This window comes from Podarcis gaigeae (assembly GCF_964106915.1).
Source record: "Podarcis gaigeae genome assembly, chromosome: 9".
NCBI lineage: Eukaryota > Metazoa > Chordata > Lepidosauria > Squamata > Lacertidae > Podarcis > Podarcis gaigeae.
Window position 1 is genome coordinate 44,324,246 of NC_139685.1, and position 26,249 is coordinate 44,350,494.

The 26,249-nt window shown below is 40.0% G+C and overlaps 1 protein-coding gene across 13 annotated transcripts in view; it reads left to right on the top strand.

Moving 5' to 3' along the window:
- Positions 1 to 26,249, top strand: part of INPP4B (inositol polyphosphate-4-phosphatase type II B) — a gene marked incomplete at its 5' end in the record, with an annotated part of 263,874 nt that overhangs the window by 206,597 nt on the left and 31,028 nt on the right. For all 13 annotated transcript variants that reach the window (XM_083755443.1, XM_083755441.1, XM_083755437.1 and 10 more), the window contains 6 exons: positions 4,827 to 4,974; positions 16,664 to 16,836; positions 18,783 to 18,906; positions 20,627 to 20,744; positions 24,011 to 24,151; positions 25,429 to 25,526. In XM_083755443.1, the coding sequence (XP_083611569.1) occupies positions 4,827 to 4,974; positions 16,664 to 16,836; positions 18,783 to 18,906; positions 20,627 to 20,744; positions 24,011 to 24,151; positions 25,429 to 25,526 (802 nt within the window). The remainder of the gene's footprint in view (positions 1 to 4,826; positions 4,975 to 16,663; positions 16,837 to 18,782; positions 18,907 to 20,626; positions 20,745 to 24,010; positions 24,152 to 25,428; positions 25,527 to 26,249) is intronic.

A 26,249-nucleotide genomic window follows, 5' to 3' on the forward strand; every position in this document is an offset into this window, starting at 1 on the left:
TTTCTACAGCAAGAATATTTGCCAGAGTTTAGCCCAGCTTCAATTCAGATTTTGAATGCTTGCTTGCCCTCCTCCTCCCAAGATGTTTTACTTTTCTTTGGGGAAGAAAAATGTACCTTTTGGACATGTCTTACAGTGATTCTATTTTAATCTTTATATACATGCACTTGTACTATAATGGTTGAAAGGGAAATAAGATTCTGCCCCCACTTGTGAACCAGAAGGCAGAGGGAGGGGAGGATACAGCTAATCATTGCTATTCTGAACCTCAGTGACTTGCATAAAATGTAACAGTGAAGTTTGGCCCATGTCCCAGTATATCTCAGTAGCTATCGGTGTAAACTGGGAATACTTCCAGTGAAGTTAATTGCCTAACATAAATGAAAATGTGGGAAGAACCAGTCCTCCTAATACTAGACTTACCAAAATGCTTCAGCTGTCATTGTATAAGTTCATGTGGCTTTGGGTAAAATCCAAACTGGCCTGAATTGGGCCAATTTGAGCCTCTGATTCAGATTCAGAACCTGTTTCTCTTTAGTGATATTGTTGTATGGTTACGTGTTTGTGTTTTCTTGTCTACATTTTACCTTTCTCTCTCTTTCCAATTTTTATCTTTTCCCCTTTGTGTCAAAACTGAATTGTAAACAAACATTTGCACTAAGTCAAAACACTGAATACCATGCTGCAATATCTGGAGACAGCAGGGTGGGCTGGATGAGGAAAGGGAAGGAGGGAGTACTTTGTCACAAACAGCTACTCTAAAAAAAATGGAAGTAAATAATAAGAAACAATAATATAAATAGGCACCATGGGAAGGTAATTATTATTAGGATCTCAGTAGGCAGGAAGCGGGGTGGGGGAGTGGGTTTAACTCTTTTGTCCACTTCTATGGCCTTCACAAAAATAACTCCTTTGAAACTGCTAATTGCATTGGGAGGGAAGTCATAGTTTCTTCAGGGCTGCAGCAGGAGAGGAAAGGGTTACTTTGCTTGATCCAGACAGGTATCAAGCCACTTGCATTGTGGTTTCTATTTACATTTCTCACACACACACACACACACACACACACACTGCAAATAAACCCTTAATGGCATATCTAGTTTGGCCCTTAGTTAATAAACATGCCAGTTATTTCTATTTCACTATTGTAGACTGCTGTCTTATGCACAGTAAGCTGTGAGTAAAATCTCATTGAACAGTGTTTATTGCTAATGAGTAAACATACGGAAGATTGTACTGTTAGAAGCATTTTTGTCAAGGTTAAGGGGGATTTCTATTTTTCATTTTTGCAAAAGTTGGAAGGTTGCATACTTCTTTCAGTGCCAGTACAATACAGTCTTTAAACATCGTGTTGTTATGCTTGTTATGCTTGAAATGAAATAGAAATTTAGCATTGATTTTTACCAAAGGCTTATTTTAGTTGTCTTTCAGAAATAAAAAGATCAAATAAGGGCAAATCAACTCTGGGATTGAGAAAAACTCACGAGTTTAATTTTACCACTGTGATAACTCCCACAGGGGTGAAGTTTTAGTTCAGATAAACATGTGTGCACTTACAGAACAAGGACATGAATAACTTATTGCTAAGCAGGGTGTTGGTTTTTTTCACAGGAGTGAGTCAGGTTTGATTTCAGGGTTTGTCAGAGATGGGGGAAAAATAGGTTCTGGTATATAGATTTTTAAAACACGGAGAGAGAAAAGCAGAGGGAGATAACACCTAAGCAAACACCCAAGGGAAATAAATTATTTCCTATGAAATAAAAACATTTAAGCTAAAATCACATTCCTTCATAATTCCTCTCTTGAGTCCACAGGTGATTAGATCATTTGTTCATTCTATAATCCATTAGTCAGGTACGTCTTTAGAAATAATCTGGTAAGTGGGGGATTTGTCAGCTATTAAAAGCGGTACCCAGAAATATAAAAAGTAAACACAAACCAGAGTTATTTATAAAGGGCTAATGTTTGCAAAAAACAACAACCCTGCAAACCTTTTATATAAAGATGCAGGTGCAAGGTGACTGGTTATGGCAGATGTGGCATATACATGTCAATAATTGCTGGCACAATACTGTAATTTTTAAAAAATGTGTTCATGCTGCAGACTGAGCTTGTATAAGCTTCTGAACTCTTCTACAACATTATCAAGGGACGCGGGTGGCACTGTGGGTTAAACCACAGAGCTGATCAGACTTGCCGATCAGAAGGTCGGCGGTTCGAATCCCTGTGACGGGGTGAGCTCCCATTGCTAGGTCCCTGCTCCTGCCAACCTAGCAGTTCGAAAGCACGTCAAAGTGCAAATAGATAAATAAGTACCACTCCAGCGGGAAGGTAAACAGCGTTTCCGTGTGCTGCTCTGGTTCGCCAGAAGCGGCTTTGTCATGCTGGCCACATGACCCGGAAGCTGTACGCCAGCTCCCTTGGCCAATAAAGCGAGATGAGCGCCACAACCCCAGAGTCGGCCACGACTGGACCTAATGGTCAGGGGTATCTTCACCTTCACCTCACAACATTATCATCATGTTATAATTTTCTCCTACTTGGCATTCTATCCTGCACTTTCACATATCTCTTTAGAAATATTCCACTTTTACCTGTCTTTACGTTATTGTTATACTGTTCCTTTTCTTTCATGGGCAGATAAACATAGCTGCTGACGATCTTGTTGATAGTTCAGCCCATGTGCTTTTACCTTATTTCAACAGCTGATCAGAAATGTGAAGCTGTGCGGATATTGTAAGCTAGCTTTACCATGTGATTGAAGATCCAGTAGTTGAGTTTACAAGTAACTGTGACATGCTGAACAGTTATGTAATGCTGATTGAACCTGATATATCACTGCTTAAGGCATCTGATTCTCTCCCCATAAAACTTGTTTCCTGACTTCCATGGCCTATTAAAACCTGCTGTTAATGAACAGTCAAGTAAGCACAATTGTTTGAAGTCACAGCTTTAATCCACCACGGTTCCTTTTTATTCTCAGAATGTGTTCTCTGCCACTGACCCACTGCAAACATAAACCACAACACCACAGGCATCCATGCTATGCTTTGCATACTTGCAAACACAATGAAATGTTTACTAGCCCTCAAAAAATTATGGAGCTGAACTTAAAGATGGTGAGCACAACCCAGTTATTCTTTCTTGATCTCTCAGTGGCTTTCAGTACTATTGACCATGATCTCCTTCTCAGCCACCTTAGTGGGATGGGTATAGAGGCACTTTTTTACAGTAGTTCCAGGCCTATGGGTTGGTTTCCAAGAACGATAATGAGTGATTGTCTTTTGGCCCCTTGGCAGATGTGCTGTGGGATATCATAGGGTACCATTGTGTCCCCAATGTTGTTTCACATCTATATGAAGCAATTTAGAGATTCAGAGATTTGGGGCAAGGCCTCATCAGTATGCTGGTGGTGCCCACCTATATTTCTCAGTAGCACCCAAATGAAGAGAGGCTGTGCAAACCCTGAACTGATCCCTGGACTCAGTAGTGGACTCTGAATTGTGGCAAAAATGAGGTGCTGTAGGCGAATGGCTCCCAAGTCCAGATAATTCGTCAGTTGCCTGTTTTGGGTGGGGCCATACTGCCCTTGACAGATGCTGCCCGCTCTTGGGTTCATAGTCTGGAGGTGCTCCTGGTTCTGTTTTGTTGCTAGAGGCCTGGGTGACCTCAGTAGCTAGGAGTGCCTTTTACCAGCTATGGCTGTTTCTGGATCAGTGTATCCTGACCAGTGTCATCTGTCAGCTGGTAATCACAGGCTGTATTACTGCAATGCTACACTTGAAATTTATCCAGAAGTTGTAATTAGTGCAAAATGTGGGCAGCTCGAGTGCTCACTGGGGCAGGATATAGTCAACATATTACCCCACTGTTGAAAGAATTGCACTGGCTGTCAGTTAGCTACTAAATAAGTTAAAGGTGCTAGTTTGGTCCCTCTATAGCTTGGGACCAGGATACCTGAAAGATGGCCTCACTTGTATACCCTATCAATCACTGCACTCTGCAGGTACGGGCCTCTTGCAAATATCGTGTTATCAGGAGGTCCATTCTTCATAATGTAGAAATGGGGCCTTTTGTGTTGTTGCACCTCCCCTTTGGAATTCCTTCCCCTTGAATATTAGAAAATGGCATCCTTTGGGCACCTACTAAAGGCCTTCCTCTTCCAAGAAGCCTTTTAAGTTGAGATATTTCCCTGTCTGCATCTGTACTGGAATTGTTTTTAGGATGTTTTGTTACTTTATCATGTGATGCTTGTTGCCCTGTGCTCCTTTCACAGGAAGGGTGGGATACGAATTTAATTTTATATGACTTTTAAAAATGCCACTTCCCACTTGGAGGTATTGAGTATCTTCAGGGACTGGGCTTCTCGTCAGTTATGTAAACATGTACTAATGTATTTCATCTTGAAGAAAATAGCTATACTCTTCCCTTAGAATATACATCAGGCCAAACAGCTTCAGCTGCACAAGAATAAATTTTGCCAAAATAAATTTGACAAAGTGGGAGCTGTGGTCCACAACTGTATATGTGACATATTTGTCAGTCTTTGAGGTATTACATGTGTCTTTCTCTTTGCTGCAATATACTAACATGGATGCTCCTCTTGAATAGTCTGTGGCAATTCTAAACGCAGTGACAATCCCAGAATAATTTATTCTGCAATTGTACCTTTGAAGTAAGTAGCAAAGATCTTCTGCTAAAGTAGAATCAAGGCTGGAATATATTGTTTTGTTATTATTCACTATAGTAAGGAAACTAATGAATCTACTGTTGTGTCTTTAAATGCATTTTTAAATATTGAGTGGTGATACTGATACTTTTTTCAGGACAGGGTGTGGGCCAATGTGGGGAAGAGTTTAAACTGCATTATTGCAATGGTGGATAGACTGCTTGAGAAAGACAACATACCCAGCATCACTACAGAAAATGGAAATGACCCTCTACCAGCAGAGCATGTGGCGTCTCATCTAAGTGGTAGGAAGCACATTTTTATTACCATTGAAGAGCTGAATAAAATGAAAAGGCCACAGGAAAGAGAGAGGAGGCGAGTTGGTAGATGAAAGTGCTGATGGTATAGTTTTGCATGATTCTGGCCTTGAATGTGGGGAGATTATTTATCAAATTGCATCTCCATAGTGGAGTCAAGAATTGCTCGCAGTGCTTAATTTTTGTGTGTGCGCTACAAGGAAACCTCTTTGAAAGAACAGTCTTCTGCTTTGAAGTTTCTGACATATTTTAATCTGCTTTAGGCTCTCCTTGAAAACAGTATTCAGAGGAAGAGTCACGTGCACGCACTTAACCCTTACCAGGCTCAGTAGGAAATAGAGGGAAAGGCAGTTGACAGATGCCTCTTTGACATAAATTTATGTGCTGTTTTCAAAATAAATATATCATTGTGGTTTGTGCAAACTATCTGAATAGTGGGGTCATAGTCACAACTGGTTTCTAGCATGAAAAATAGACTTGGGAGGTTTGTCCTGCTGTCAGTCACAGTTACTACTTGCAGTGGAATCCTCTGTATGTGTGCTCAGAAGTAATTTCCATGGAGTTCAATGGGACTTACTAGCATGCATAATATTGTAGTCATAATGTTTATTTTGCACTAAATATGTGCCAGTGGAGCTACAGTGACAAGCGAAAGATGAATCCGGGCTCTCTTTTAACAAAAAATAAAATAAAATGAATTTTTGCTAATGGAAATAGAAGGGCCTGTTCTTCTAAGCATAAGGAAAAGCATGGTGGGTGGTGCAAAGGTGAGAGTGGGAAAGCAGAATTAACAGCAAATGACATTATAGGTAGTGAGCCGAGAGTGAGAACCAGATAACAAGGAGCAAAGAGGTGGGCAGCTTTTCAATGCAATGAGTGGGAGACTGAGCTTTTTTCAGAAAGCAACAGAGACGATCAGAGTCACAACTGCTGGCTAATTAGTTAAGGGAGCATTGGGGGGAATCATGAGACCAAAGGAGCAGCTAGAGAAGCACTTTGACAAACAGAAAAAAACAAAAGTAAAAGAAGAAGTAGTTTGTGAAGTATATGGCTAAGGGATTATGGGTAGGGTGTAAAGATAAAAGTCAGAGGGTCAAAGCACCACCATTAGCAACGAGGTATGTTTTATGACAGTATTAATAAGATATTTGGTTTTGTTTACTCTTGAAAAGAAATGAGTGACTAATTACCACTGTGATCCTGTGCTTGACAACCCACACATATGCACTGCATCTTACTTGTTAAAGAACAGGTTCTATCAGTGGCGTAGCGTGGGTTGTCAGCACCCGGGGCAAGGCAAGTAATTTGCACCCCCTAACCCGTAGATTTGCGCCCCCTAACCCTAACCCCCAGATGTTGCGCTCGGTGCGGCCAGCCCCCCCTGCACCCCCCACGCTACGCCACTGGGTTCTATAGTGTTTTCTACAGTTTGTGTTTAGCCCAGAAATCTTAGTCTGCTGGAAGCTGTCCAGAGTGACTGGGGCCATCCAGTCAGATGGACGGGGTACAAATAATCACATTATTACTATCATCATTGGATCATAGAGTTGGAAGGGACCCTGAGGATCATCTGCTCCAACTTAGAATAGGTGGCCCATCAGGTTCTTTCCAGCTCTGTGCATCTTGACTTTGTGATATAAATAAACAGGACTGCTACTCACACAAGATCTTGTGATGCTGTCAATTTGTAACATTTCTGCGAATGCAAGTACTGAGTGCCCAAACTTAGGCATCCAGTAATAGATAACTAATATTATGAATTGCTGTGGAGAATGTTCTCTGTGGCTTTAACATTTTTTAAATTCCCTACAGCTACTGACCATTAAAACACTGGTGCTTTAAAACTGTGTGGCACAGCTTTCACCTTGGGATTTTCAGTTGCAATTTCTACAGTAATGTCTTTACTGTAGGAGGCAAAGCTAACATATGCATGACTGTGTATGTACTCGCCACCCCAATTTGCTATAACATTTTATATTTGTGGCTGTAGTGTGTGTGTGTGTGTGTGTGTGTGTGTGTGTGTCCAGCAGGAAGGCTGAATAGTAAGTTGCTTGTAGTAGATTAGCAAATGGAAGACATTATTTTAAGGAAAATTGTTGTTTGGATGCTATGGAATCAAAATAGAATTTCCTACAAATCTGTGTGCATTCTGGCACCTTATAGAAAAGAATAAAGACAACAAAGCGGTAACACTTAATTGTTTAAATGGGTTTTTTTGTACCATTCTTTTGATGCAACACTTCTTTGGTGTGGTTTGCTGTTGTTTTACATGCTTGTGGTATTTTCTGTTAAAGTCCGCATACCCTCGATTTATTTCTTAGATAGCTAGCTTTAAATTAGGAATATATTATCTCTGATCCTTCTTGAAGACCAATGTTTGAGTACTTTCTTAAGGCTGAATTTGAGAGATCAGTTTCCATGGCAACTATCTATGGTGTCATCAGCACAGTATTATGATTTCACTGCAGGATAAAGCAAGTAGAAAGCATTCATTTTTTAAGGTAGAGGATTGTTGTAAAGCACTGTACAGCCTCTGTGTTTGCAGGAGAAAATTAAAGTTAATATTTTCCATGTCTCTTTCCATAGAATTCAGGCTGTAGATTTCCCTTTTTCAAAATGAACTCCCAACATTGTGTGGATTATGATACTTGCTGTACAGAGAGATTCTATTTATTAAGGGCTGAATTTCTGATCACTCAGTTCGCCAACTCCACTGTCATCCCCCCCCCCCCCACATTAACCCACTATAACTTCCTTTTCCCAGCCCAGGCAACTACTAAGCTCACTTTTCACCTTCCCATTCCTATTCTGAATTTCTCTCTTCTGTTCTGCAATCCCACTTTGCACCTGTTTTCACCTTCACTCCATGTGCATGCCGCCTCCTCCCTCCTTTTGTGGAACGGCACCCCCCCCCCTGCACACAAACCACCCACACGTAAACCACCAGAATCTTCCTCCTCCCACACATTGCAACTATGAATTATCCTTTTCACCTTCCAACCAATTATGTGGGCCCTCTTTTTCAAACCATTTTGTGCCACTGCTTCCGTCTTCAAACCCATTCCCCTGGTCCCTCCTCCCTCCTTTTTGTGATCCCCTTTGCACCCCCTCTTTTCAACCCCCCCTTTTCTTTCTACCTTCCTCACTTTTTTCCAATTCTCCCTTGCACATAGATAAATAAAAAATAAAAAATTTGTCCAGTAGCACCTTAGAGACCCACTAGGTTTCTTCTTGGTATAAGCTTTTGTGTGCATGCACACTTCTGAAGATACACTGAAGATACACTGAAGTGTATCTGAAGAAGTGTGCATGCACACAAAAGCTTATACCAAGAACAAACTTGGTCTCTAAGGTGCTACTGGACAATTTTTAATTTTTTAAATATATTTCAACTACGTCAGACCAACACAGCTACCTACCTGAATCTAGACCCTTGCACATAGATCACCCCCATATCTATGCCTTATCCTCTTTCCTATTCTGCAACCTCCTTTGCACACCATTATCACCTTCACCCCCTTTCCCTACCTCCTCCTTCCTCCTTTTTTCCAACTCTCCCTTGCACAAAGACCATCACCCTTTTCTGTGCTGCTGCTTCTCTCTTACTTTGTAGCCTCCTTTGTGCACATACCCATCTTGATAGGTGTTGCTGTATCTTTAAGGTGAATAAAACCTTAAATGCAATCCCTTTCATTAAGGTTGTTCAGTTACAGAAGGCTAAGTTCAGTTGACGGATGTACATATATGGTGTTCACGTGCTAATAAAACATTTCTTCTAAATTACTACATTGTATCTGGAACGTCTTAATGGAGGAGTGAAATACACTGTGGGAAAGTACTATGGAATGTTTGAGGGCTCTGCATCCTTTATCTCCCTCACATGAAGCAGCTGAGGAGTGAAAGAGGGAGAAGTTTAAAATGGCATTTCCCCCTTTCAGTGTTTCTTCCTTCTTGCTGTACTCAAACAATGGCAGCGATTTGAGTAAAGCAGAGATGGAGAGACTCTGAGCCATTGTGCCCAACCAACTAATTTTAATAAGAAGCAGTATCAGAGATGGATAGATGGGTAAAACACAGAAGCCAACACTAAAAGGCTAGCACAACAGTGCATTACCCAACTCCCTTCTTGCTGTACTCAAACCTTGTTTTAAAATGCCACTACCCCCCATGTCACCCCCTGCTTGCTCTAGTCCAACCTCTGACATTGTTTAAAATTTGCATTTCCCCCCATGACTTGGAATATTGGAGGAGGAAAGCACAGAGACCAAGGCAATAGCACTAGTTTTCAAAAATGATTTATTGATTTCACCTGTTCAAGAGCTCACAGTCATTCAACACATTCACATGTGATCTGCAGGGATATAGTTATCAAAGGCAGTTGCTCTGTGTAACTAGATGGTTAGTTACCAGCACAGAGGAAGGATAAAACAAGGTGACGATGGATGCTTCATAGTGCTCATTTAGGTGCTGCAGAGGGTTTTGCCCCCAAATGGCTCTGTCTCTCGGCTTCCTATACTCTCTGCTCAGTCTCTTATTGTGTGACAAGTAGACTGACATATTGATTGTAGACCTTTAGGATTGCATGCCCCTTTTCTGGCTGCATGATGAAAGGTCATCATCTCTGACCTTATCAGGGTGTCTCTAGGCAAATGGGCACAACTGTCCTGTAATGTGACATTTATATTCCCAAGAAATCTTGTTTCCTAAAATAAAAACCCTATTTGCCAGAGAGAGCCATCAGCCAACTGGAACTCCCTCCCCCCTCTTTTTGACAACCTCACAGAACAACTTTTCCAAATATCCATCCTACTCTTATTCATGTAGGTCATAATTGATGGCATTAGAAACAGTAATATTATAAAAGTGACAAACTATGCATGAATATATATTCCCAAAATTTTCAGGCTCAGTTTGCAAAATAATAGGTGCTTGACAGGATTGGATTGTGCACTGTGACATGGCTGCTAATAGGGCCAGTGCAATCTTAGGCTGCATTAACAGAAGCATAGTATCCAGATCATGAGAAGTAAGGGTTACACTCTATTCTGCTGTTCATGCCCCATCTGGAGTCTTGAATCCAGTTCTGGACGCCACATCTGAGAACAGATGCTGACCAACAGGAACATGTCCAGAGGATGGTGATCAGAATGGAGATAGGGATGGAAACCAAGTCCTGTGAGAAGTAGTTGAAAGAGGTGGGCTTGTTTAGCCAAGAGAAGCTTAAGGGGAGATTCAGTCATGGTCTTCAAATATCTGAAGGGCTGTTGTGCAGAAGGTGGAGCAGAGTTGTTTTCTTTCGGGGGGGGGCATGACTAGAACAAGTGGGCAGAAAATCTGAAGGCAAACAGATCTTGGCTCAACATTGGAAGAGATTTCATAGCAGTATGAGTGGTCTGACAATAAACATGTCTTGGGAAGGTGATGGACTCTCCTTTACCTCATATAAGCTAAGGTTGGACAGTCACCTGTGTGAAGTGCTGCACTTGCATGCTACATTGAGGAGTGAGTTGGAATAGTCCCTTTCTAACTTTTGAGTACCAGGAGATACCCCTGCTGTTTCTTCCATTCTCCATGCTGGCCTCTTTTTCCGTGCCATCTGTGTCAGCCAGGAGATATGCAGGAGGAGGAGAATGGTGACAACCATGAATAATATCTAGCTAATAGGTTGGGATGGTTCTAGACCAGTTGTGCTTCCAACTGTGCCTCATACCCATAACACCCAAATGAGGGTTCCAGAAACGTAGCATTTAGACCAGCGGTTCTCAACCTGTGGGTCCCCAGATGTTGTTGGACTACAACTCCCATCATCCCTGAGCTCTGGCCTTGCTAGCTAGGAGTAATGGGAGTTTTAGTTCAACAACATCTGGGGACCCACAGGTTGAGAAAGGCTGATTTAGACTGTGCCATAATGCTTACACAGTCAAATCTTCCATTGTTTCATTTCATTTTTATCTGACTCTTTCACCCAAAGCATGGATGCTACAATAATCCATAAGGTTCAAATTGTGACCCAAGAATTGCAATTCCACTGGGGTGTACAAGTATTTTTAAATAATAATATTTTTTTTAAAAAAAACCCACTCTATGCTAAATCATACTCAGTTTGTTTTCTGCTGATAGGAGACATTCTTGGTGGGTGGATGTTGTAATATCTTGACATGCTGCTCAGAAAGAAAAACTAGATGTGATGGTATGTAAAGCACTTTGTGGAATCTCGGAGAATTGTATAGAGAGGCTGAGAAGAACTGTAGTGAAACTGGGAACCTGTCATCTCATAGAGCCATCAGTCCTTAGAAATACTTTTACTCTAGATATGAAATTGACAAGGAACTTCAGACCTCTTGTCAGTTTCACCTCTACAGTGAAAAGGTTCCCCGTGACTACTTGACACTTATCGCAGCTCCTTGCAGCTTTCCCCCATACGTCTCCTTGATGAAGCAAGATGCTTTATGTTATGCAAAGGCTGCAAAGAGCAGCAGCAAAACTCACAGTGAAGGGATTCCCCCCCCCCCCCCAAGATCCACTGTGGAAGTGAAAGAAAGTTTGACAGCTAACTGATCTTTGCAGCCTTTGCATGGGGGCTGTAGATGTTGTTCAATTACCCTGAAGTGAACTTGCGTGGTGACTAACAGCTGAATGTCCACCTGTTTCTTGAGCAAGATGGAGATCCATTGAGAGCCAACATGATAAAATGGATAGTGGAAAACTCCATGGACATGAGTAAGATGTTCTTCACATTCCTAACTCAAAGGGCCCCCAAATGCTGTAAAGTTTCAGGATAATGCCTCGAAGCTGCTCTCCCAGTTGAATTCCTCCTTGAAGTTCTACAAGAGCAAATATAATGACAATTAATGTTATTTCACCCCACATAAAATAAGCTAATAAAAATAATAAACTACAGTGCTACGCAGAAGGGCAACTCAGTCCTTGAATGTATGAAGTGCAGTCCAAATATTGGAGAAGACATTAATCCATTCCAAAGAGCTTAGGTAATGGGTCCTTAACTAGAATTACATTCATGAAGCAAATGGTTAATTGACTCTGTATTGTATGAATAATCCTGAGCTATGAGGCTTTTATAAAAAAACCTTTTGGTTTAGTATATAATGTCTAATTATACTGTATTGAATTTTATTCAAGCTCCTTAGAACTTCAGGGTTTGCCTCACTTGCTTAAATGTGGCATTAATCAAGAAGCACCATCTTCTCCATATCTTTGACCTATTTAATTCCTCAGCTGGTGGCTAGCCACGTTGGCAGTATTCACAGTGAAGAGAACAAAAGATTGTGACAAAGATGGGATGAAATTAAGCATATTCCACTGGCCTATGCTACCTTTTTTCTTATCCCTGTTACTAAAGAAAGGTGGTTATTTTCTGTTTTGAGGTTGGTTATATACCATTTCTTCTGTAAAAAGTGGTGATATTGTGAGGCAGCTCTCCTATAAAAGAAATTGTTTGTGAATGCAACATAAGAATGTCTGCATATTCCTTTAAATCCAAGTTATGTGGGTGCACTAGATATCAGGTAGGCAATTGTTCATATGTTTACATATGGTTATAAAAGACAGGCTACCCCATGATAACTTATGAGGCCCTCTGGGTCCTCTCTGGGTCATCAGCTGAGCAGAGAGAAAAGGAAGGAAGGAGAGTATGTATGCAGTAGAGCCTTAAATACCATTGCAACAGAACAATCTGTTCTTCAAGGTCTGCAATTGCAACTCTTTCCTCTTCAGAAAGATCTGTTGTAGTAGGTGAAAAATACTCCAGTTGCTTGAAATTTCGAGGGCTGCTGTTTGCACCTTTGCTGCAAATCTTACTGAAGAGAAAGTACAAAGTCTTTTGTATTCCCTTCCCCCAGCAAAGCAGAATGTAATGCTCAACTTGTATACCTTGCAAATATGCAAAAAAAGAGTTGTTATTGTATTTTGCAATTGCATGCATGTAATTTTCAGTATGCAGTTGCAGAGCTGAGAGGCAGGAGTACTCTGCTGCTTCAGAGAACTGCAGGTTATATTGTACAGCATAGGCTATTTTACTTGAACAATCTGGAGTGGTTTGCTTTTCAGGTCATGATCCTGCTCTCTGCTTTTGGCCAACTGTGGCTTGGATATAGGTTGCTGTCAAAGGTGGAAGAGGATGCTTGGCTGTTGTGCCTTTGGGCTCTTAAGTACACCTGTGAGCATTGCCTCAAAGCTCCATCTTCAGATGCTACAAAGAAATGGCACAGGTTGATTTATTTTGTGTTTCTTTTCATCCAGTATAATATCAGAAAAGGATTTGTGCAGATCCCTTCCTGTAAAGGGGTGGTAGTGCATTTAATGCCTAAACATCCCTTCAGAATATTAGAAACCCCAGAATCGTTGAATTAAGTAGGCTGGATCCAGGCTAAGTTAGACGTCATTGAAATCAGTGAGGCATGTTAGCCATGACTTTGTTCAATGGGACTTAAGTTTAACTAATGTAATCTGGACTGAGCCCACCCGGGGGCTCTAAAATGGTGTACACATTACCATGTACTGTAGCTCCAGTACACTCCCATTGCCATTGTTTGAAACCATGTACACAGGATGCTAGCCACAATCCACATATTTCCTTTAGCTTCTTGAGGAATACTGTTGCTTGATGTGTTTTCCTTCAAACCAATTTCCAACTTTGAAAATTTAAGCCACATTCACTTCGCAGTTAAGCTGAGGTGTGTACTTTTGACACTGCTGTTCATGCATTTGTGGCAGCTTCATGACTAGGAGTTGGGGGGCAGATGTTACAGGTAATTTGCATTAGGCGAAGACATCTCTGGCCTCTCTCTGGTGCGTACAGCAACATGTAAATACAACTTGAAATGCAGTGGGGGAAAACATTTTGAGCTGGTTTTGTGTACGTAGCCTAGGATACCGGTTTATTTGAATAATAACTGATTATATGTTGGTGTTTCAGGCTTATTAAGTGGCTCCACCTACTGGAGATAAAACATAACAGTGGAAAAACTAATCAAAATTTCCATGCAAAGCGACTGGATGGCTTACATAAATAACTGAATTTCACTTAACATTGTATTAGGCCTCCAAGATATTAAAAAGCATTATAGTCAGTATCACTGTATTGCTATCACAACATGAATATATTATATTAAGACTGAACTCTGTGCTCCTGAGACTTTTGGGGAAAGCCTCAATATAAAATATTGCAGTGTTCATAAGTATTGTGAAACACATAGCTTCAATATGTTCTATACATTTGTACAATAATAAGTACTTGTGATGCTAATGTAAGGTAGATGTTGGTTGAGGTCAAATGTTATCTTGTGGTATAGCAGAGTTTAACACTTTCCAAACCTTTAGCAGTTACAGTTGAATTTGCAGTTCATTTTTAGAATACTGAAATCATGAGTTTTGCTTAGATGCTAAATTAGCTGTGCTGTATAATAGCTTGGTGGTTTCAGGATTTGTTAGGAACCTAATTTTAAGCAAATGCTCTTCGCCTTCAGTTACAAAGATGGAATGAACAATTAAGTAAATGCATGGTATGGTAGGTCATACAATAAACTTTGTCGCTATCAGTGGGAACCGACAGAGGAAGGGGGGGAAAGAGCCCAGGATACTGTGAGAATCACAAAAGCACCAAAGGATGCTAAATCTGCTACAGTTGTAAAAAAAGAAAGAAAGAAAGAAAAAAGGCAATGTTTGCATTAGGAAAAATGTTTCTAGTAAGGAACAATCTGTATCTTTGTTCAAAGGCAAAAATGAGGTCACACCTGGGTTCTTATTTCCACTTTTCATCACACTAGTTAATTCAAACTCTGAATTAAAAATGAATTCAAATTGGGAACAGATGAAAAATAAAGTTATCTATAGTGATTAAAGGAGTAGAAATTAACTTGGGGGAAAATATGGAAGCACTCTATGGATATATTGTAGAAATTATCCAGAGCTTTGGAGTGTTGTCTTTTTTTTAAAAAAAAAAATATTTTTATTGAAAATTTAAATAAAACATATTATCCAAAAGCATATCATCCTTAATCCCCCCCATTTTTCCTCCCTTCCCCCACCCTCCCACACAAAACCCACCCACCAACACCCCACTGCAACTTCCCTCAGTTCCAGTCTTTGGTTTCTCTGCGAATGCTATTCTCTGCATGTTGCAAAGTTGTACAGATCCTTAAATTGTTTAACTGATTATTGTCAATAAAAAGTTTGTGAAAGTTTATTCAAATCCTGCCATGGAGTCCAATTCACTCTGTTGCCTCTTCAAATATTTTGTAAAGGGTTCCCATTCAGCTTTAAAATCACAGTTATCCTTGTCCCATATCTTATGTGTCAATTTTGCCAGTTCTTCATAGTCTGTTTTTCTTGCCATGATTCTTTAATTGGAATTTCTTCAGTCTTCCAGCTTTTCCCCTACAACCCATAACAAAAATGCTTTTTAACAAATGTTAAATGAAACATTTTCTTCAATTCGTTATACATCATTTCCCAAAATTTTTTAATTACATTACAATCCCACCACATATGATAAAATGTCCCCTCCTTTTTCTTACACTTCCAACATATATTTGAACTAGTTCTGTACATTTTCCCTAACTGCACTGGTGTCATATACCATCTGTATATCATCTTCATATAATGAGTTTTGGAGTGTTGTCAGCAATATGCTGATGACACAGAGCTCTACCTCTCCTTTACATCTACAGGTGAGGCAGTGGATGTGCTGGACCGTTGTCTTGTATTCGTAATGGGCTGGATAAGAGCCAACAAACTCAAACTCAAACCAGATAAGAGTGAGGCACTGGTAGTGGGCGGTTCCCTGATCCAGATGGGTGGTAGGTTGCCTGCTCTTGATGGAGTTATACTCCCTCTGAAGGAGCAGGTATGTAGCTTGGGGATGTTTCTGGATCCATGGCTGTTGCTTGGGGCTCAGGTGGCCCAGCTGTGCCCCTGGCTGGACAGGGATAGCCAAAGGTCTGCCATCTATACTATGGCAACCTCTAGGTTAGATTACTGCAATATGTAGGCTGGCTGAAAGGCCTCACAGACATGTTGTGGGTGGTGGGGGGGGGTGTAAAGGGAATGAATTGCTTTTAAGCTCGTTGGCAATGTACAGTTGTTGTAAATTGGCAGTCGTCCCCCCCCATGAATGTCAGAAAGTGAACTTGTCATATGTCAAGCTGCTGATTAACTGTTTCCTCTCAAAGCCAGTAGGAGGTTTGTGTTCTCTAGTATACATCCATGGGTTGTTGGGTTTGGGTTTTGTTTTTTTTACTACATGCAATCACTCGATAAAGAAATCAATATGTTGCACTTCCTTAGCTTGACTAGAGGATCAGAGTATCATAACTATTTCGCTCAGTTGAACAAGCATTTTATTTATTTTGTTTTCCAGCTTTGATTTCCTCTCAGGCTGCTGTTACTTTGGGAAGTTCATTTAATTGCATCAACTAGGCTATGAACAACAAGTTGATTTTTGTGGATGTGGTGTTGTATTGTGAATGCAGGGATGAGCTGAGCTAATAATCTCATACACCAGAAGCAGCAGTGTGTGAGAGGAACTGCTGCAGGCACCTGACCATAGCTTAGTGTGTGTGCACAAAGAGAAAGGATTACATCCACTGATTTTTCTACTTTGAAAAGGAGATTTTTCTCTACCTTGATCACCATTCTTGATCTCCCTCCTTTGTTACAGGTGACTGGTATGAACAACTTTATCCACTCACAGTTACGCTGAAGGACTGTATTGGAGAGGTGGTGACTAGGGCAAAGCAATCAATGTCTTTTGTTCTGCTTCAGGAGCTTGCATGTAGCTTGCCACAATGCTTAATGCTGACCCTAAGAAGAGATATTGTCTTCAGTCAAGCAGTAGGTGCTTCTTCCATTTCATAAACTTATTTGTTTTGTTTTGTTGCAGAGCTGTCGACTTAAACCCTGCCAGGTTTAACTGAGGCAGGCTTTCATTTTATTTTTGAAAAACAACTTAGCCACCTCCTAGAGTATAAAGGCATGTGGCTATCCCAGTGAATGGTATTCTGCCCATAGCATACAGTGGAAAAGTAGATCAGTCCTTTTCTGTCTCTACAAAAGTTGCCTTAGTGCTGCAGTACTCCACTGAGACACCAAAGAACAAGTCTCCATCTTACTACTTGTGACTCGGTCATGTTTGGAAGGTGTTTGGCAGACTGCTGCTCTCTGGACTTTTTACTGCGTGTTTTCAGATGCTCAAGGGCCATTCAGATATACCAGAAAATACACTATTAATCCATGGTGCAATTACAGGAGATTGGATGTTTCTGCCAGTGCTTCTGAAGCCACCTCTCAGATGTTTGGTGGTGCCTCCAACCATGTCCTGACAGTAGAACACAACTGGTTTTACACAAGATCTACCCAAGAGGTCTCCAGCTGCTGTTATCATTATTGTAAGCAATGCCTTAGCAAAGATGACGCCTCTATGCCACAGAAGCGGAACCTTCCCACACTGTTGGAAAATGCATTTTAATTCAGAATACCCTTTCATGATGAACACATTTCCAGCTCCACAGGCCCTTCCTCAGGGAACAACAAAAATGTGCAAACTGTTTTGTCAATAATGCAAAATCCAATTACCCGTTTTAGTTATTAATGTAAGATATTCCACATAATATAAAAATATGGAAGCATAATACTTCCACGTTTTAAAAAGGAAACATGGTCTTCATCTGAACAGTCATGAAATGCCATGCACAATGGTGCAATGGTGTTCTGCCCATTCACAAGGGGGCTTTTTGGCTTCCCCTTCCAGCAACAGTTGGTGTTCCTTTGGAGCAGCATATAATGAGACATTAGGAGCCTCCCATGACTGCACAGATGTGCTTTTCTGCTCATGCCCAGAGGACTTTGGATCTGGGACAACAGTAACACAAGGCAAAGATGTTTCCCTTTTTCACATCTAGACAAACGGTTTTGTTATTTTAAAATGAGATATTAAGTGCAGAACTTGTATGTTTCCATATTTTTACAGTAATGTCATACCTGTTCTTTGTGAAATATACATATATAATGCCATAATCATTAATTAATAATGTGAAGATGTGCCTGGTGAATTTACAGACCCGATTCATTCATAAGATGGAGCATAGGAATGTGAGCAGATAAATAGATGTTTTACAAGCCAGGAGTGTAGTTTCAAGTTACACTATGCAGCAAATGAACAAATGTGATGCTTTTGGAAACAAAATCATGTCTTACGGGATATGGTTGCACTTATACACCTATTTAGAAAACATGGTTTCAGTGGAAGGTGCAGAACGGGGAAAAGCACAAACTGGAGATTTGATTTTGAAAACATGAAATCAAGAAAAGTTAAATTAGTCAATTTTATCTAGTGGCAGGATAATGGTCCATTGCTCAGTGGGAGGCTTTTAATAATCCAAATATCCACTCTCTTTCCTACTGTTTGCTCATCTTCTCCTTTCAATGGCTAAATTCATATTATAAGGACAGGCTGCGCACCAAAACAACTAGCTAGGTTTGATTCCTTCAGATCTCTGGAATGGCTATGATCTGTGTCAATGCCTTATTATTCTATAAAATATATGCTTGATCTAAAAACTCTTAGGGTGTTTTTAATCTGTGATGTTTCTTCTGTAGTACTATTTGAGAATAAATGCTTTAGACATATCTTTCCAATATTCAGCTTCACAGACAAAAGAGTGGGACTTGGTTCAAGCTGAATTTGTGTTATGAATGCTGAGTGAATTTTGTAAATGACTCGTTATCTTTCTTTCTTTCTAATATAATTGGTATTTATTTGGTTATTGTTATTACTCTAGCTTGCTGGATTGGTCTGTGGGTTTATAATCAAATTGCACTCCAGTTTGCGGGATCAAGGCTTCCTGCAGCAGCTTCACACGGTCGGGCTAATTGTTCAGTATGAAGGACTCCTCAGTACATATAGTAAGTGTTATACACTCAGATGGCTACATTAAAGTGTTTTTAAAAAGCTAAGAAGAATAGACAAGAGCTCTTGGTGAGGAGATCTTGGCAGTTTTGCTCCTGTGGTGAGCTAAACCATAGCGTTGTTTAAGACAGAGCTTTCCAAACTCTGTGTCGCGACACGTTAATGTGTAAGTATGTCACATGAATGCTCCCCAAGCTCCTCCCAGGCCTGGAAAGGGGTTAGTTTAACCTCCCAGTTTGCTAGCAAAACTGATTTACTGTGTCATGAAATGATGCATGCCTTAAAAAATGTGTCACCAACATGAAAGGATTGGAAAGCTCTGGTTTGTGGTGATGTCCAAATCCAGGCTTATGGTTTAGTTCTCTCCAGACAAACCAAGAGCCACAAACCATTGGACTAACTTCTGTTATTGCTCATGGTTAGTCTACAGAAAACTAAACCATGAATCTGGGTTCAGATTACACTCTTAAAACAAGCAAAGGGGTTGCTCAGCATAGCAGCAGAATGACAGTGGAAGGGAGCAAAGTAGCTGCTATCTCTCCCTCTAGAAATCTGCATGTTCAAGCTAAGCCAAGCCATGGTTTGGTTTACTGTGATGTGCAGACCAGGCCATTTTGGTATTTCTGATACACAGCTGTGTGTCAATTTCTTTTCTTTTCATATATATATATATATTGTGGATATTCTCAGCTACGTTTATTTGGGAGTATAAGATCTAGCAGCAGAATGGATGGCTGAATAAACATATTTAGTACTATATTGATTATTTTATTTCAGAAGACCGTTGAAGGGGGGACAGTTTGTTGTCTTTACCTGACCTGCATTATATTGTATGTGCTGTGTTTTCTATTAACTTGGATCCAAACAGCTTCTTACTGAGTGGAATCTGTGATTATTTTTTTCTTCTATTTGCCACTTCAACTGTGGCCCTTCACACCACATCTCATGCCATTTGAAAGAGCTCCCTTGCCTCTCAGGAGCAGCTTTCTTGGGAGTACAAGGGGGTTAAACTTGCTTACGATTTCAAATGCATTAATAATTCCCCATTTTTGCTTTACAACTGAACTAGGAGTGCCCCAATGAATAAACGATGGGTGACATCCATAAATGTGATAGCAGACTTCTCCCTTCCCTCAATCTGCTCCTGGGAGCTTCTCAGCTTTCCAGACCACTGGTGGTTGGACACTGTTAGATTTCACTTTGTGTTTGCTACTGTGAATAAGCATCCTTAACAGGCAAACAAAATGGAAATATTATAATCAGCTCCATGAAAAGAGCAGTCAATGACTGCATAAGCTCTTGCATAATTAAATCTATTGTCTATGTGACTGGCTTTTGCATCATAACACTTGTGGTTACATCTGTTGTTCTGGATAAAAAACGTCTTATGGATAAAATCTTATATGTGAAATATCCATCAGTAATTCAGACCTGCAATTCATACACGTGATGCTGGCTTTGTGGGAAAGGAGAAATATCCATGGAAGGTACAGGGCAGATTTTACATAGTCCTAATCAAAATTTTAAAAATTGGAACAGGCATATTTGTGCAGATACATGGTCAATGTGGAAATAACAAATTAACATATGACATTGGCTCTGAAGCTTAGGAACTCTTTTCTTACATGTTGTTAAAATTGAAATAGACCAGTTAGAGCTTGTCTATCATATTTTTCTTTTCATTCTATTTTGTAATTTAATTTTCATTCTCTGAAGGTGAAGAAATTGGAATGCTAGAAGACATGGCTGTGGGAATATCAGATTTACAAAAAGTCATGTTTAAAATAACTGAAGCCAAATCAGATGACCTCTTGCCTATTATAACTGGAAGGCGGTGAGTGTTATCTGTTTCCTGAAACAAAGGCATAACATTATGCTGCGCCAGAAAAAAATCAAATGGAAATTCATCTGCAAATGTATTTGTGTAACTATGATTTGTAACAAATGGACAGAATGGGGAATAAATGCCCTTAAGAGGCTTGTAAAGATAATAGTCTTCTGGAATATATCAGTATTTGTGAGAGAAATAGATAATTGTATAAAGCACTGCCACTCTCCTCTGGTATTGAAATCCTTGCATATTTATTGAAGAATGGCATTTTCTTACCAGCTTTTTGCCTGTGTATACAAAACACCCTTTACACAGAAGTGTAAGAGAACTTTTTTAAAAAAGTTATTTTCCCAAGAGAGTTGGGAGTGTTTATGTCAAAACACCCACCCACCAACTCCTTTGCCAACCAACCTTGCACCACACCTGGGCAACCTTTACCCCTGAGCAACCACCCCCCCCCTTTACACCTCATGCGCCTGCTCACCCCTCCCCTCCCCACACAGCTTACACCAACCCATTTTAAATGATAGAGGAGGTGCTTCAGAGTGCAGTTTCCTGAAGCACCTCCCCCTCCATGAAACCTTTCTGCACCCATGTTTAACTGAGTGCGGGTGCTTCACAGAGTAGATTAGCAAACTGCTTTGTGAAATGCCTCCCCCTCCATTAAACAGCTTGTCTGTGCTGCCTGCCACTCTGTTGTCATGCTGGAGTTTGTGTGGCCACCATGGTGTGGCTTTGTGAACAGCAGTGCTACAACAGCCTTTCGTTTTTGTGCACAAGGGAAGGTGTTTTTCAGTTGAAGCCTTGCCATCCCATTGAAACCTTGTGTAATATTCTTAGTAGTTAATTGGCTGTGCTTGAATGATAACAAACAGTGACTGAGAGCCCAGGAATTCTGGCTGCTTAACGGCTGCCTTGTTTGGTTTTGTTTTTAAAATCAGCCTCTTGCATTTATCTTGACCATCTTAAAATGTCATTGAAATAATAATACATTCAATCCCATCTATACATTCCTGTTTGCAAGGCTGGGTAAATGAGATTATTAGGTCTGTTTTCTTGGCAGCTATGGATAGAATTAGTTCTATATAAGTATATGCCTATCCTAGAGAAAAGAGAGACCAAACATTAAAATGTTTATAATGACAATATCAGTGTGAATGCTAGCCTGAGTCAGGGAACCTGTGGTGATACAAAGCTCTTTAGAACTTACTTTTTGTCAAGTAGGATAAAATAACCTAAGCAAAAAGTACTTAACAAATATGTCAGTCAAAAACATTAATGCGTAACAAAATTTATATTTTTTAAAAGAAAAACAATAGAAAAGCAAAACCTATGCATCATCCAGAACTGTGTATGTAAATACACAGATACCATCACTTAAGTGCATAGGATAAATATACCGTAGGTTTATCTTCCCTGGCAGGATGACATTTTTATGTTGAGACTTCAATCTTTAGTATTTCTCTAACAAATTTTGACTTTGTACAGTTTTCCTCTCTGGAAATGTCCCACCTGCTTCTGGCAGTATCTCACTTTGACACCAGATTCCCTGCAGATCGAAGAAACTTGTTAGAACAATGAAAATGCCTTTGCTTTTTAATTCCACACTTTACTCCATTAGGAAACTCTTCTGCAAGTGCAAAAACATTGATTCCTATCATTATAGGATATAAGAAACCATACAAGATAAAAGAAGCAATAAGAATACAATTAAAAATGAAATAATATCAAGCACAGAACATTAAAACTACTACAACAGGGAATCACAGGTGGGCAGAGTATTGTTGCACTCATGCCCTGCTTGCAGAATTCCCTTTGGCATTTGGTTGGTCACCGTGAGAACAAGTTGCTGGACTAGATGGGCCATCATCGGCTTGATGCAGGAGGCTCTTTTTCCTTTTTTTTATTATTTCTGGTGTTTTGGAAAATGATTGTTTGCTATTGCATGTGACTGTGGCAAACTGTGGTTTGATCAAACCATGCCTTCCTACAAACCAGCAAGGGAGAAGGGAGTGCATTAGACTAAGGCATATCATTGTCGTTAGCATGGCACCAAGCCATGGTTTGGCATTATATGTGGATGTAGGAAGAGTTTTTGTAACTCTGTAGAAAGTGCTTCAAAAGTTTGTGTGCCCTCATTTTAATGCTAGACAAGCAGTAAGAAGGCTAAAAGCCTTTTCTCATTTTTTAAATTTTTTTTACTTATTAATCCTTTTTTCCCACTTCAGTGAAAAAGTAATTATAAAGAAACAGTTTGTAATTAAATTTCTGATCCGATTGTTGTATAAATTTGCATGCTTTTAAGAAATAAAGAAAATTTTGATATCTTGACATTCTGAGGTTAAGACTTCACCAATCACGAAGGAAATGTGATTTCTAGATTTAGCTTTAGCGTATTACATTCAAACCAAGGGAGGTTAGAAATTTAAATCCACGTTTTCTAAATATGTGTTAAGATACAGACAGGCTGCTAGTGTGTACTGGCTTTTTCTAAGTTAGTTTCATTTCGAGAGAGTCTTGTATCATAAGCAGAATGCCAGTTGAGCCCGCTAGCAATGCCATGTGAAGAGCTGTGAGTAATACTCCTTTGTTCATTAAGCAATGAGAGGCAGACAAGAGACAAATGGCAATGAAAGCTACTGGGCAGATGGAGTTGAATTCCAGTAATCCAGAAGAGGTACTATAGCTTCATGCTCAGAGATGGAACATCGCCCCCCCCCCCAATACTTTTGAAGTCAGAACAGGAAGCAGAATGCTAAAAGTGTCAGCTCTGTTGGGATGACCTTCATCAATAGTTTTTATCTTTTGGGGACCCAGGTCCCACCTTTAACCCCAACATGCATTTTGAGACCCATTTATTGCATTTTTATCAGATGTTTGTAAGGTGGTAGTGTTGCTGTTGTGACCCACCTTAAATCAAGCCATGACCCAGCAGTGGTTGCCATCCCATCCAGGTGGCCAGTAATCTACAGGACAGTTTTCAACACCTTTTCAGGTTCTTCTTCAGGGACTGCAAGAGACCTAAAAAGGATCAGCTTTCCATTTATGTTTCTGATTTAGGGCAGTGGCACCAAAAAAGTGCTCGCGCTCTCTCCCTCTTTTGGCTTATTTGAATTTGGTTAGGCTCCAGTAGTTTTCATGATTTAGGAATATGTCCTCTGCCTCTTACATAAGGTTTATGTTGCCCAAGTGTAATTTAAACAACAACAACACCCAGAATTTTTCACTTACACATTGCATAAATCAGTCTTATTCTTTTGCTTTCCTAGGGGACATTATGTAATAGAAATCAAGCTCCCAGGAAAGATGTTTGAGCTGCTTCCTCAAGAGATTAAAGAAGGGAAACTGCTCCATGTATATCCAGTTCTCTTTAATGTAGGAATCAATGAACAGCAAACACTCGCGGAGAGGTAAGTCATCAGGATTACGTTTCAGTTCTTGGGTATTTTGAATGAGACCACACAGCCTTTCTAAAGCTGCCCACCCATGGAGTAATAGGATAATTGCCTAGGAAATGAGACTATAGAGGGTACCAAGGTGCCAAACACAGCATTTTTTGCCTCGTAGCCCATACAATGCAGGATGGCTGCTTGGTGCCAGAAAGTGAGACCTGTCTTTAACTGGAGGTGCAAAGGAGGCAGGTTCTCATTGTTTCATGATTTTAAAAAGTCATAAACCGTTTTCAGTATCACAGCACAAATACCACAGGTGCCTACCCTTCTAATATGCAAAATGCAAGCTAATTCTACTACTGTAAAAGGTGACACAGGAAAAACAAAAACTTGATTGTAAGACTCATGAGTGGTTAGGATGGTGTGCCATCCCATGCTGTCTGTCACAAAGGCTTTAAATCCAAAAACCTTCCTCTGGTGATTCTGCTTTTTTATGTTAAAACAGCTACAAATAATTTAAATTCCCTAAATAATACAGCTACCCTCTGATACTTCCACAAGAAAGGTCCTTTCAGCAGGGCCTCAACAGAATGGCAAGCTGCACTCTGCCTCCTACCTCCATTCTTGCAATGTTTTTGTACTTTTTGGTACTTTTGTATGGTACAGGAAAACAACACATCCTACACTTCATCACCTTTGGGGCTTTTTAAAATTCGGCGAATTCTGCAGTATTCATTTTGAATGTGGATTTCATTTTGACCATAGTTGACTCAGAATTAAGTACTATGGATTTTACCAGACTTTACTCTCAAGTAAATACACTAAATATGCTGAAGCTTTCATTGTATATTGTAACATTTATTTTACAATATAATAATGTTCAAATTCAGTTCTGTGGTTCAATGAGGCCAGAATCATACACTTACATTTTGACATGAGAACCCTATGTTCAAACCTACTGCTAAATAACAATGCAGTCTGTGTCTACTTAATGTAAGTCTCATAGAGTTCAATGGAAATTACAGGCCCATGAGCATAGAATTGCAGCCTGAGTGGCATGTGAGCTAGTTCCCATTTCTGAACCTTTCAGGGCCTTTAGGGAAACAGAACACACTTTGTTCTCGAATTAGGAAGTTGTAATCAAATGGTGTGCTCACAAAATGATTGATGATATAAAATAATAATAATAATTCAGAGCTGAGGTGGTTATTTCCTGTTCCATTTCTTTGGGTGGAAAACGTCGACTTGTGCAGAAATGCTGCTCCTATGCCAATTGGTCTTCTGTGATTGCTTAGGTTTGGAGATACCTCTTTGCAAGAAACCGTTAACCAGGAAAATCTGGAGCTGCTGAAAGAGTATTACAAGCTGTTCACAGAAAAAATGCCTCCTGATTGTAAGTATTTAAAAATGTCTGTCTTGGTTCGTTAATCATGTTGAGGTTGTTATGCTTAAATGTTATTTATATGAAGTTATTTACATTCATTTATAAGTGTATGAATCTCAGTATAAACCTAATGGTGGGTTTATTTATTATTTATCTAATTACAAATTCTGGGTTGCAAATACTGTCGTTATTCTCCCAAATCCTCTTCGCTTGAAATAAAATTTCCCACTGGTATCAGTGGAAATTGGTTTAAGGATTAGATAGGATAATATTGAAACCATGTTTCCATAGATGTTCTGTTGCCCTAATTGAAAAATTATTCTCTACAGTTTATCCTCGGGTGTCTTGATTATGCTGATTAAAATAATTATAGCAATGCAAGTCATTGTTTTCTTCTGACGTGTCCTGGTGTGTGGCATTGCTGGTCTGGGTAATCTACAGACTTGAGCCCTTAAGTTGTTATTTCAATTAACTTTTTCAAAATTGAAAGTGCATAGCTCCTTCCTTTTTCGTAACCTGCATTGCCTTCTTACTTCACTGTAAGGGACGTGGGTGGCACTGTGGTCTAAACCACTGAGCCTCTTGGGCTTGCTGATTAGAGGGTCGGCAGTTTAAATCTGCGCTATGGGGTGAGCTTCCATTGCTCTGTCCCAGCTTCTGCCAACCTAGCAGTTTGAAAGCACCCCAGTTCAAGTAGATAAATAGGTACCAATGTGGCGGGAAGGTAAATGG